Below are 14,049 nucleotides of genomic sequence, written 5' to 3'. Positions count from 1 at the left end.
ATGAACAGCACTGTGGCTGCAGTAGAGTCATTCAGGTTCCTGGGCACCACCATCTCACAGGACCTTAAGTGGGACAGTCACATTGACTCCATTGTTAAAAAAGCCCAACAGAGATTGTACTTCCTTCGCCAGCTGAGGAAGTTCAACCTGCCACAGAAGCTGCTCACACAGTTCTACTCAACCGTCACTGAATCTGTCCTGTGCACTTCAGTAACTGTCTGGTTTGACAAAATTTGTTATTATAAGACTACAGAGGACGGTTCAGACTAAAAGGATTATTGGTGCTCCCATACCCACCCTTCAACAACTGTATATATCCAGAGTGAGGAAAAGGGCTCAGAAAATCATTCTAGATCCCTCACATCCAAGCCATCTTTCTTGAACTTTTGCCTTCTGGCTGGTGCTACAGAGCACCGAACACCAGGACAGCCAGGCACAAATAAAAAAAAAAATAAAAAAAAAAAAAAAAAAAAAAAATTCCTTCCTTCCCCAGGTAATCTACCTCATGACCACTATATACAATAAAGCTCTTTCTGCCTTCTGACTTCTACCTCCCACGAAACCTGTGAGTATTCCTGCCAATGGGTGTCCCTACTGTGCTGTCTACCAAACATCATAACATAATCTTTTAGTATATTTGTATTTAGGTTAGCACAATGAGAACTCATTTATAACTTTTAGTAAAATAAGCTAAATGCTTGTTAATTTAATATAGAATGTGTATAAAACATACCACTGATTCTTAAAACGTGGGACTTGCCATTAATCTTAAAAATAACATTTCCACATGAGATAGTCAATGTTCTTAACATAAATGCACAATTTAATTTTAATCCTTTATTCAAAATCAAAAATCCTGAATCCACATGTCCTCATAAACCAAACGGGACTTAAAAATACCAAATGTAAGAAAAACAGAAATAACCAGATGTATATCATAAAGGAACGCATCCACCCACAATAAATGTGACATCTTTTTGTCATTATTTGGCACTATTGACCAATCTTGAGAAATACAGAAGCAACCATGTGTTACGTATCAAATGTAGATTTATGTTTTGTTTTTTCTCCCCAGTGTTGAAGCCTGTTTCATCACAGTACTCAACAACTGGAATATCACTCAGAGCACTCATATTAAGTTCTCTTTAATAATAAACACAGCAAAAAGCTGGTAAACATTTTAAATTTACTGCAATAAGAACTCATGGATTTATAGGGCAAATAATACAAAGAATCTTACATTCCACATATAAACAATAAATTGTTACAACATAATAAAAAATGTTATTCAAAATTTAACAGAAACATTAATATACTGTAGGGCAAGTTAAGACATTTCAATTGCCCTCAGAAATCATTGGAATGATAAATATGGCTCTATGAGAAACAAATAAAAATACAGTGTCTTTTGTCAAGTGCTTAGAAACCAGAAAGTAAAATTCTCAGATGGTAGAAGACCATCTTTTAAGGACTGCTTTCTACTTAAACTCTCTCTTGGGCCATTTTGCAAATATAAACAAAGGTCTGATCAATGTAATATAATACACAAGTTCTAAATATACACATTTAACACCTTTATCATTAAGACCTGAGATAAAAGACCTGGTTCAGTGACCAAACATGTAATATGGCATCACAAGGTCAGGAACCCTTAACTTAAGTTGCTTAGTTGTTCATATGGCCCATTCTACTCTGCAGGCAGCCTATGTCTGAGGGGAAGACCATATGGCAGAAAAGATTTTAAAGATTATGGAGATTTCAAAGATTATGTTATGCTTTGGCAGTGGTGCTGTTGTAGACCAGCTGTTGGTCACCTTCACTGTACACCACTGGAGGACTGCTGGTGGCCACACGCTGATGCTGATGGTTTTTTCTCTTGTTCTTGAGGAAACAGTAACCTAACACAGCCAGAACGGTCAAGATGGCGACAACCAAAACCACAGCTAGGGTAACGGAAGCTGAGAGGGGGGAAAAAAGGGCAATCCACAACATGCATTTCTTTAATTGAGAGAATCGATCTGTAATTTTTCTTTTTTTTTTTTTTTTTTTTTTGAGATATGAAGGTAATCCCTAAATGTTGGCCTGTACCTTCATCTATTGATATTTTTAACAGTATTCTTGTTAATTACAAAAAATCCTTATTGCGTTTACTCCGATACTCCTACATTGTTTATAATTTTTTTTGGTCATTTTGTTTTATGAAATTTACTCTAAAGTTTTTTGAATTATTTAAAGGGGTGGTTCATTGCAATTTCACTTTTTTAATGTTAGTTAGTTTGTAATGTTGCTGTTTGAGCATAAACAATATCTGCAAAATTACAAAGCTGAAAGTTCAATCCAAATGGAAATATTGTTTTTTAAAATTCTGGCAGTTTAATGGCCACTAAAACGGCTGGTAGGGACTACAACGAGTTACTTCCCGGGTTCGTGACATCACAAACCCTGATAAACCCTGCCCTCGGGAAAAGGCAGCAAAGGGGGCGAGGCCATGCTGCGCTGCTTTAGAGAAGAGGAAGAGAAAACTAGGTGCACGTAAAAATCTATTTATATATGAATCACAATTCTGTCTTCAAATGATTCTAATGGATTCACAAGTTTCAAAATCAATGTCCTAAACCAGCGGTTCTTAATACTGTTCCTCGCATCCCCCTGCTATGCATCTCTCTCTCTCTCATTCAGCTCAGCTCCAACAATAAACTGTTCAAATTATACACTTATTTTCACATAGCTATGATAAGCGTTAAATATAGACACGCGTGCAGTTGCAGTACTGTAAAGCTTTAATCAGGATAAACCGTATATTAAAAGCTAACATAAGCAGTAGCATTTACAAATAACAGCGTATCTAAAAGTCTAAGACGACAACAAACATAAAACATAAAACAATTAAAAGCCGTGCTTGCCTAGGTTCTGCACGATCCTCTTCAATAATATCCTCTGCTTCTCAATCAGGCTCAAACTGATAAGCGATATTAACGACGCCGTTGTTTACAATACAACCGGAGCACAGGCTGCTGAGGTGAGGGGTGGGATGTTTTTAGACGAGCACTAGAGGCGGTTTAGCCAATCACAACACACTGAGCTAGCTAACCAATCACCGCCCACTGAGGGAGGGGCTTCATAAAGCAGGAAATGATCGTTTCTCAAAGAAGGGACAGAGAAGTGTGGAATAAAGGTAAATTATGTGAAAAATAATGTTTTTTTAATGTTAATTTGTTTTTTTGATTTTTTTAAATGAAGCATTAACACGTTAGACTGCACCCCATAAATAGAATCAAGCCTAGAAAAAAAAAAAAAAAAAGTCAACTGCTGCAATATATGTGTGTTACCCAGTAAGGATAAGGATTTTTTTTTTTTTTTTGTCTATAATGATAAAAAATACTGTTAAAAATGTATGAAAAACAAGATATATTTGATTGCAAATCCAATGATTACCTGACTGGCTTTCCCCTAGTTCATCCTCACTCCTTAAAAACAATCCTTTGGCAAACACATCATTTTCTATAAAGACAGGCAGAAATACACATCAAATATAAACTTCAGCCATCATTACTAATATATAAATATATAAACTTGAGTACCATTCATACCTGTGACACCTGAGCAGTTGTTCATGCAATTGTCTGTTGTGTCAAAGTTGTTCTCATTGCCATCACAGCCACCATAGGTGAAGCGATGGCACTTTTTGTTAAGAGGGTCATAGTACCAGCGAGGAAAACTGGCTCGACATGGGCCCACAACAGGTGGATCTGTGCAGTGGGCTATATCATTATAACAGAAATGAGGAATTAGAAGAGAATTAAAAGTGGGTGAAGAAATTATTTGTTTACGCACAAACTGTTGGGGGGGATCATATAAAAAAAATACTTAACACTTGTTGATAAATAAAACATTTTTATGTAGGAGCAATAGTAATAAAGTGCTATAACAACAGGCAATAATAAATAATAAAGACATACAGTCCACCCCAAAATTCCAATCTGCCATAGTTCTCATATCTCATTAGCACTTCCACATATACAAAATGCTGTGTCACAATCAATTTTGTGGCAAGAACCAATAGCGTTGACCATCCTTGACATCATATTATTTGCAATGCATCTAAGGTTATTATTTTTTACAATTTACAATGTGAAGAGGACAATTTGGTCCGTTCATCACACAACGCAATCAAATGGCTTCAAAAGACTTGGTAAATACTGTTATATGGACTATATAATAGCACTTTTTTGTTTTGTCTTTATTGCAGTTTGGCAGCTCTATTCAGTTTTGTTATATAGACAAGAATAGGAGCTTCTACAAAATATCTTTTGTCTTCCATGCAAGAAAGAAAACCAAGTTTTAAATTGACATGAGAGCAAATAAATTGTCAGTTTTCATTTTGGGCTGAATTATTTCTTAATGTCAAGCTTCTGGTGTGCATAAAACTCACCTTTTTTGTTCACTTCAATCCTAAGAAGTCGAGTCAGGCTATTATTCACTAAAAAGTAAAGGAAGTACATTTTAAACCATTGAGTACATGTCATGAGGTGTGTGCATGGTTGTGGTGCTCACAAAGTGTCTCACATTGTTCACAGTTCTCCTCATCAGAACCGTTATCGCATTGCTGTTGTTCATCACACTCAAACTCTTTCTTCACACAGCAGCCGTTAGAGCATTTAAATTCGTCTTCTCCACATGATAAAGAGCAGTCTGTGTCACACACAAATAAAAACACAAATTTAGACATGCAACAAACCCTGGGGAAAGTTTACACAGTATATTTGGTTGAGGACAGAACAAAAGCAAATATACCTTCCTTCGGCAGCCTTCTCGTACCTCCAACAGGTATTACTGCAGACAGACAATATTTGAGAAGACATTACTTGGTTAAATTCCTTAAGATACTGAGATTTTATTTAAGGAAATAACTTGAAGGAATAAACATGGTCAAAAGCATGTGGGAACCTCCATCTAATTAATAGGTTCTGTTATTCCAGTGATTTCTGAGAGAACAAATCTTGAGCCACATCATAAAAATGGCATTCAAAAAAACTGTGTCCTTTCAACTTTCTTGCAAAAGCTTGGGCATGGCCTAAAGTGAGATCAGATAAGGTTGTCTGAGTCTTGAATGGCCTGCTGAATTCTTTGATATGAACCCCAACTAGAACATCAACTGTGGGCAACGCCCATTCACCCGCCGTCAGAACCTGACCTCACTGACGCTCTGGTGTCTGAATGGAGGCAAATCCTGCCATCATGTAACAGCATTTTGTGGATGGATCAAAAAAGTGGAAGCTATTATAGTAGCAAAGGGAGGCTTTTTGCCATACATTAGAAATGAAAGGAATACTCCACCCAAAAATTTAAATTCTCTCATTATTTACTCAACCTAATGCTGTTCTGGATATATATGAATCAATGTCTTCTGAAGCAAAAAGATAGGTGTGTGAAAAAAAATACTAATATTAAAAAAAAAAAAAAAAATTAAAAACCACAAACCATTGCTTCTGGCCAACTGTTCATGAGTGTTCTGAAATTTGAACGAGTAGTGATGCAGAAGCACAAAGGACGTCACTTCTTGAGCACTTTCACAATGCACTCACTGCATGCTTCACAACATGCTGACATTGCTTTGGGATAGCATAAGGGTAAATAAATGATGAGAGAATATTCTTGGAGCATTTAAATGTTTAAGACATTAGTGAGGTTGTCACTACTCCAATTCATTCAAAATGTGCTCTATAAGGTTCAGTAAGGGGCCAGTCAAATTCTTCACCAAAGTCAATAATATATTTCTTTATGGACCCCACTTTGTGCACAGAAGTACTGTCATTTTGGAACTCAAAGGGACCTTCACCAAAAAAGGTGTGACATTCTAAGAAGGTCTTAAAAGGAAATATGCCACAGATTTTATACCATGCTGTATATAAACACACAAAAAAGGTAAGCAGTTTCTTGTTATTGGCGTCCGGCCTGCACCACTGGTGCCACATTTAATTTGAGAACTGCAGCAAGAAGATAATCAGTGAAGAACATTAAAATTTCAGAAGACTTGGAAAATTGCATGGGTGCTTTTTTATAGTGTGACAACAGACAGTTCTTGTGTAGTAAAGAACCAAGTGAAGATTATTCAGAATTCTCCTTTTGTGTTCTATGGTAGAAAAAGCATACCAACACGGAATGACACAAATAAATGACAACATCATGTATTCCTTCAAACTGACTGTACACCACTGCCTCAATACAATGAGATGAGCATTACCTGTCGTGTTTTGACATGCATTCAAACACTCCTGTTCGGAGAGATAGTTGTTGTTATTCTCTTTACACCCTCCAAAGTTGAACTGCTCACACTTTCTGGATGCAGCGTTGAAATGCCAACGAGGGAAAGAACCTCGACAGGGTCCCACCTTTTTTGGGGCCAAACAGTGACCTAGTGAGACAAATCAATTAATTGATATGTTAATTCAGATCTAATAGCAGATTATTTTAAAGCAGTACTTCAGTTCTTCAGTAAAATATGCCGTATTTGGCATCATGATGTATGGTAACAAGACATGCAAGAAATTAAGATGTTTATCTTATTGGCATGCATTATTGGGTTTTGGGGCATTGTGATGCATTACGCATTATTTTCCCACCATGACAGACACTAAAATCAGTGCGACACACTTTGCAAAAAGTGTGGGAATTGTCAATACTGCTCTGTGATAAGAAATTAAATTCTTCCGTCCAGCTGTTGTTTGATTTGCAGCTATATTTTGTTTGATGCTTGATTCAACTTCCCCTGTCTACCTGCGAAGATATCAACAGCACAACTGAGTTGTAGGTTGCCAGGTTGAGGTCACAAATGGGTTTAAAATTGTATGATCTGTCTATTGTGTGACTAGCATGCGTTTCATACAAGATCTGGCAACTGGACAACCCTGGAATAATATATTGATGTAAGTATTCATATATAACGATGTAGGGCTGTACAAATTACAGGAGTTTCCCAGAATAAATAACAAAACGGGAGGGGGGCGGGAGATGGGTGTGAAATACGGAAGACTCCCGGGAAAAACAGGAGTGTTGACAGGTATGGTGACAGGTCAGTAATCAATGTGAAATTCCACCACCAAAATAAATTCAAATATACCCATAAAATTAAGTTATTCAGATAAGATTCAGATATGATTGAAAAAAGGTGCTTGAATAAGACTTTTTAAATACTATAACATCTAAAGAGCAAGAGAGCTGTTTTAATGAATGAGCAAACGATTGCAAACGTGATACTGATTTTACATAAATGTTTTAATAAACCAGATTAATATTAAGTGACATTTTACACAATTTTGAACACGTTTTTGCTCTATTTTGCCAACAAATTTAGTTCCAAACAAATCCATAGCAGAACTGTTGTGAGTTTGAGGGAAAAAATAAATAAATAAATAAATAAATAAATAAATAATAATAATAATAATAATAATTCACAACTTTATTAAATTTTCAGTACGCCAGCTGATGTGTTAGTGGTTCAAGGGATACTCCACTGACACTGTTATTTACTTGGCAGTCTATGGGACAGTCACAGGCCTCCTGGTTTTCATCCAAAATATCTTAAATTGTGTTCCGAAGACGAACAGAGATTTTACGGGTTTGGAACGACATGGGGGTAAGTGATTAAAGACAAAATTTTCATTTTGGGGTGGAGTATCCCTTAAATCATTAATTAATAATTATTTTATTACCACTATTTGAAGAATACACCAGTTATGAGTTTAATACTTAGGGTTAGTGATTTGAACAAACTCAAAAGTATAAGCCACAATAACAATGCAAGCATGACACTCTTACAAATAAAGGTTTTCACAGTGATGCCATAGAACAACCATTTTGGGTTCCCCAAAAACCTTTAAAGTAGTGCTATTATGCTTTTTCACTTTTTCAACTTTAGTTAGTCTGTAATGTTGCTGTTTAAGCATTAAAAAAAGATCTGCAAAGTTACAAAGTCCAATTTAAAAGGAGCTATTTTATTTAACAGAAATCACTTTTCAAAAACTACAATGAATGACTCGTTTGGACTACAACACATATTTTCCGGGATTTGTGATATCACAACGAATGGGACAAGACCTGGTTGAACTGCACTAGAGAACGCAATGTTAGCACTATGTCGGAGACACGCTAGTGTTCCCAAGGCAGACGATCTTAGAGTGGTTACAATCATCCAGGTATAAATTGCGCTCAAATTGATTTGATTTTGATGCAATATTTACACTGAAGCTCACAGCAGATGATAAGGGGCATGACATTTCCCGACCAGGCGCCGAGTGGCGCCAATCACAACACAGACTGGCACAGCTTACCAATCACAGTGCATTTCGTATTTCAGAAGGCGGCCCTTCATTTGATGCAGGAACTATTCCAGCCGTTCATGCCAGACTGGGAGAGAGGTGTTGTAATAATGTAAAATATATGTTTTTCGAACAATCTAGTATGAGAGCCTGTTCTAGTACACCCCCAAAACAAAATCAAGACTTTGTAAAAGAGCATAATAGGACCCCTTTAAGTGAATAGTTCTTAAAAGAACCATTTGTTTTTCTTAGAGTGAAAACTATTTTAATAATCTAAAGAACCATTTTGCACTATAAAGAACCTTTTGTGCAATTGAAAGGTTCCATGGATGTTAAAGGTTCTTCATGGAACCATCATTGCAAATAAAGTAGCTTATTAGTGCACTAATAAGAAAAATAAAATAAATTGGACCGTAATCTTTGAATAAGTAATTACATGTAACTCAACAATCATCTACAAGGAAATTAAAGAAAATGTAGAAACGAGTGTGCAATTTCAACTGGGCAAATACAGTTGCTTATGTGCAGTTGTTAGCATGAATAACATGACATGACATGTTCCCTTCAGAGACTTCTTTTGCAAGGGTTTTTTGGTGTTGTGTTTTTTTTTTTTTTTTTACATGTTAATGTTGTAGCATGCACGTGGGATCAATGGTTTTTGCATATGTTCAAAATGCAGGGGTATACGCAAAGTTCCTAAGGGGCTCAGTGTTTGACCAAGTGGGCATTTTGAATTTCAACATTTATACACCTACATTGTACATACATCCCAGAAAGAATTCAGAGCCAAACTTTTAGGAAAAAAAGAAAATCTTCATTCCTGTGGCATTTCATCACATCTAACAGGTGACTACTATATCCACTAACACTGCTAAAAAGTTTTTTTTTTTATCATGTTTACTGAAAAAAGATAAAAGCTGTGTCCGAAATCACTCACTTGTTCACTGATTCACTAATCCCTATATAGTGTATGACAGTTGAGTGCACTATAGCAGAAAGGAGTAAACAAAATGAAGTGAACGAATTCGCAAAAACATTTGTCACATATGTATTTTATCTTACGTAAGTACATTTATCTTTTATTTTAGAAAAGAATATTAACAACAACACTCAAAATGACTATGTAACATAATTATATATACTCTGTGCCAGCTTTGTGGTTTCACCAATGATATATTAATTTCTTTTGCAGTGCTTAATGTTCATAATCATTAAATACTATTAAAATACTGGCAACAAAAATAAACATTAACATGTGTTCATAATTTTATGTATCTATTATTTTTAACTTCTTGAAATTCACCCGAGCAGCAGAGATGGTGGTCTTAGAGAGCCCTCAGGTGACCGTTAGTTTTACTTGTGAATGAGCTACCTACAGGTGATTAACAAATATTTTTCAATCATTTACCAAATTACCATCATATCGCTATCATCTTTTGTAAGTAAATTAGTAAACAAACTTTGTTAATGCCTACATAATATATTTAAACATTAATAATGCATGAAATAAATGTTAAAGCAGAAATAAGAAAAACGTAAACAGCATCTCTCATCAAACTCTCTTCCAGCTCGTCAGTTCTCTCCGCATTGGTTTGTGTGTGAAATAGTGCTTCAGCGAGTGTACATTGGTTGTACACTCGAAATCAGAATGCATTGTGTATAAAGTAGTGAACGAATGAAAGGAATGAAATTGCTCACTTCAGACAGTACTACAAAATGGCCGACAACCGATATACCGCACTATATAGGGGATATGGAGCAGTTTCAGACACAGCTAAATACAATATATAAACATACTTAAGACAAAATTAATATACTTGAGAAGCATAATTGGGTAAGACTTTACAGATAATATATTATGAATTAAGTTTATTTAATTTACTTTGTATTATTAGGAGTGCTTGCAAAATGAAAACATACTATTATTATATCACTATTAACATGCTTCTTCTGTACAAATTTTGTACTTGTTGGCTTATTGAGAATTTTAATACTTTTATAAGCGATAGGGATGAAGCAAAACATTCAGTACCCTTCAGGCTTCCAATTCGGGTGTGCTCCCAGAAGGTCAAATACACACAATTTGTCAAAATGCCTGTCTCGGCCTGTACTTATGCAAATATGTCTAAAGTGAACAAACAGCTTGGAAAAATTTGGATATCACTATAATGGATTCATGCATTAGGTCTTAAAGTGACATGTTTACTTTTAGTTGCTAATAGTATTTTCTGCCTGAAGACTTTCAGATATACTTTCCACAAAAACTTAAAGACCAGTTTCATTTCATAATACATTTAAACTGTATTTTGATTTATTGTATTTACTTGTTCTAGTGTTTTTATTATGGACCTTTGTTTTTATTAAGACGCTATGGGGAAAAGTCCTTTTCTCTGATTTCTGAAGTTTTTTTCAATCACGCAGCGAAACTGAGATATCAGAGATATCAGTCGTTGCTGAAGGAGAATGAATCAGTTTACCTAGGTGAGACGTGAGACGGCCAATTATATAGCCCAATGTCCTGCCCCTTTTGCCAGGTTCGGGCGGGCTTGTTCACCATAGGCTCACACAGCTCTGCCATGCCGCCATTGGTACATTTCTATCAAACTCCATGAACCAATGGTCGTGCAGTTTGACTGCATGATTGAAAAAGGCTTCCGAAATTGGTGAAAAGGAAGTTTCCCCATAACGTCTTAGCCTAAATGGCTTACGACGCACTACGAATGTAGTATTTCGAAAGGGAACAATTCTTTATGTTAGATATACAAAACAGCTCTGTTTATTTCCGAGTTTAGTTGCCAGGTAAAAAAAAAAATACTATGGTATTCTTAAACATATACACAGATCACATGTAAGAGAACAACTCCATAAAAATGCTAATAGGTCAGCACTATAGTTTGTTTCTCATTAAATTCTCATTAATTGTAAGATAAATAGTGAGCCTTATTCATAAAGGTAAGGCTAGGAGTGGGTCAGACTCAGCAAAGCACAATAAAAATAATACTCACGCTCAGATTGCTCAGAAGTGAGAACCAAGATGGTGACTTGAGCAGAATCAGAATGGTGTGCTGAATCTGTCACTGTCAGTTTGAACTTATACACCCCAGGTACCAGCTTGGTCACCCTCACCTGGTCTGGCAGATCAGTTTTCTGTGGAACAGTTGTTTAGATTTAGATCAAATATTATTATTGTTATGCTACAAAACAAATGTTCTCAACTAGTGAGTCATAAGTGACAAAGACGAGCAAGTCCGTTGCCGCTTGATGTCTGATCTGGGTCTTGAAGTCGGGTAAGAAAAAAATTGGGTATGCTCTACATTGGCCTTTCATTCCACTGAACGGTACTGAAATGTTCATTAGTTCTCATTACAGGGATAGTTCACCCATTTATTCATGCCATTCCTTCCATGGAAAACAAAATACTATTAAACAGTTTTGATTACCACTAACTTCTGCGTGGACCAAATAAAATAAATAAATAAAAACATGGAGATATTTATTTTATGTTCTACATAAAGTAAGTCATACAGGTTTGTACTGACATGAAGAAGAATAAATAATTACAGAATTAGCTTTTTAAAGATGACAATGAAACAACCCCTTAAAAGCATCTTAAATCATAACTGGAAACATAATTACATGACAACAACATTAATATCATAGCATATCAGCTCATATGCTAGAATCCAATATAATACCTCCATATGGACAGATGTATCTCCACTGATGTTGCTCCAATGGTAGTCGATGATCTTCCTATCAGCCCAACTCTCAATCCCATTCAGCAATACCTCCTGATTAGGTTGGACCACAACATCCTGTCCAGCATTGGCAATGGGAAGTTTGTCCTTCCCATCTGAAGAAAAATATCAATGGTAAGTAGTCACTGCTAAAGAATGTACAGTACATGTCTTAAAAATAATAGACAAAAGAATAGTTACTGCGTGGTAATATAAATCCATAGTCTTATTATTGTTGAAAAGACAATAGCTCAGATTTAAAAAAGAATCTCATTAATATAATTGCACCTTGCTTTATTAAAGACAAAATATCCATCAATTAGACATACCTCAACAAGAAAAAAAATCGGAATGCCACTGGCTTAACTGTGGCACAGCCTTGCATACATCAGCGAATCATTTAATAGGAAGAGTAAGTTATGACATTTTGATTTAAAATTACAAAGCAAAAAAAAAAAAAATCTATATTGAATCGCTCACAATAAGACTACTAATGTGCAGGATCAATTTTGGTTTTATACCGTCTTTAAAAAAAATTGTAGAGAATAAGACCATCTCAAGACAGCCTAAGATGATTTGCTGGTCTTAGCCGGTCTCGTGCCTTATTTTTTATTTATTTTTTAAAGGCATTTGAGGCTCTTGACAACAGATCAGGGAGACCAACCAAAGACCAGCAAGTCAACTTATTAGGATATAAGGCTTCTTTAAAGATGGGTGGTAAAGTTAAAGAGTATAATAAAAATGTGAATGCACAGGATAAACTTTACCACTTTTGCGGCCGTTCAGGTAATATTCATAGACTGAATGCAGTATATAATTTGTGAAGCCCTGCTTCTTAATAAATCGACAGACATATTTATTCTTATATAAGCAGTTGAAGAGATAGCAGCTGTTTTTGGATCCCTTCTCGTTTCCGTCTTCTATGAGGGCCAAGTTGCATCTGGGATCTCCGCAGCACGCAGCAATGCACGCGTCCCTATGCGAGACGCTCGAGTTATGCAGGAATACGGCCCCATCCTTAATCGACTCTTCCGTGTCGAGAACAAAGTCTTCCCGACCGAGCGTGAAAGTTTTAACACAATTGTCCTGTGCTGATATGAGTTTCTCCGCTGTGCTACTCTGGGTTTCTCCGCCATAAACACTGAGAATAAAAAACAAGGCAGCGAAAAGAAAACGCCGTGAGCCCATTTTTTGTTGAATTTAAAGGAATCCTGGTGTGAGGTATATATTTCTTAAAAATTCGCCAAACCACTTTAGCTGTAGTGTCAACCGAACAGACTGATAAATATCTAGATCAGTCACTTATTGTTAACTGTCAAAAAGATTTGTTCCAATTTAAGGGTTTTCTGTCGAAAGATTTGAAGAGCAAGACATTCATCTGATTTCTACCCGCTTCCGAGCTAAGGTGTGTTGTTTTACCTGTGAAAGCAAGGACATAAAACAGTGACGTAATCTGCGGTTGTGTCTCAATTCTTTGCGATTTGCCCTATTCAGATAGCATTTGTGCTAGACACACACTCATATTTGTAACACTTTCTGGGGAATTGACTCTTTTGTTTTTATACGGACCTAAATATGTAATTACTTTTGTGCCAATAAAAATTTATGTAACTTTTCAAGAAACTTGAAACAGAATAAAAATGTCTTTGAAAAAAAAAATCGCAGGCTATATATTTGACTTCGTTTTTAATCCACTGCATGTTTTGCTCCTCTTTCTTTCGCTGCACTGAATTTACAAATGCGCTTCCAGAGGTTTCATTTACGTCTCTGAAGTTTTCGTTGGCCATTCTGGCACAAATCTCCCTTGGGGGCGGAGATAGCAGCGTTGTGTTGATGGTGGTGTCTTTTAGCGGCTTCCTATTTCATTTTAGTAATATAAAATAAGATATAAAGTTTTTTATTATTATTTTATCTGTATTTAAATGCTGCTGTACTACATTGTTGAGATGATTTCACAGGAATAGCACAGACGAATGATATTATCATCATCATCA

General features: G+C 35.9%; 1 protein-coding gene across 1 annotated transcript; it reads right to left on the bottom strand.

The window, feature by feature from the left end:
* Window positions 1–817: 817 nt before the first annotated feature.
* LOC109060089 (kunitz-type protease inhibitor 1-like) lies at window positions 818–13,468 on the bottom strand. Its single transcript, XM_019077238.2, has 10 exons — window positions 12,823–13,468; window positions 12,014–12,171; window positions 11,324–11,465; window positions 6,245–6,415; window positions 4,795–4,833; window positions 4,567–4,692; window positions 4,433–4,480; window positions 3,591–3,761; window positions 3,436–3,501; window positions 818–1,958 (listed from the first exon to the last, which is right to left on the bottom strand). The coding sequence occupies exons 1-10, from the start codon at window positions 13,241–13,243 to the stop codon at window positions 1,771–1,773; spliced, it is 1,530 nt and encodes a 509-aa protein (XP_018932783.1). The 5' UTR covers window positions 13,244–13,468; the 3' UTR covers window positions 818–1,770.
* Between the last annotated feature and the right edge of the window lie 581 nt (window positions 13,469–14,049).

This window comes from Cyprinus carpio, chromosome A20 (assembly GCF_018340385.1).
Source record: "Cyprinus carpio isolate SPL01 chromosome A20, ASM1834038v1, whole genome shotgun sequence".
In the NCBI taxonomy this organism is placed as follows: Eukaryota; Metazoa; Chordata; class Actinopteri; order Cypriniformes; family Cyprinidae; genus Cyprinus; species Cyprinus carpio.
The sequence above is the reverse complement of the archived record's forward strand: the minus strand, read 5'-3'. Positions and strand labels throughout refer to the sequence as shown.

Coding starts and splice junctions, on each gene's coding strand:
- LOC109060089 (XM_019077238.2), bottom strand. CDS start 13,243: ATGGGCTCACGGCGTTTTCTTTTCGCTGCCTTGTTTTTTATTCTCAGT. Junction 11,466..12,013: donor ATACATCTGTCCATATGGAG/GTATTATATTGG, acceptor ACTGTTCCACAG/AAAACTGATCTGCCAGACCA. Junction 4,693..4,794: donor GAGAAGGCTGCCGAAGGAAG/GTATATTTGCTT, acceptor TGTGTGACACAG/ACTGCTCTTTATCATGTGGA.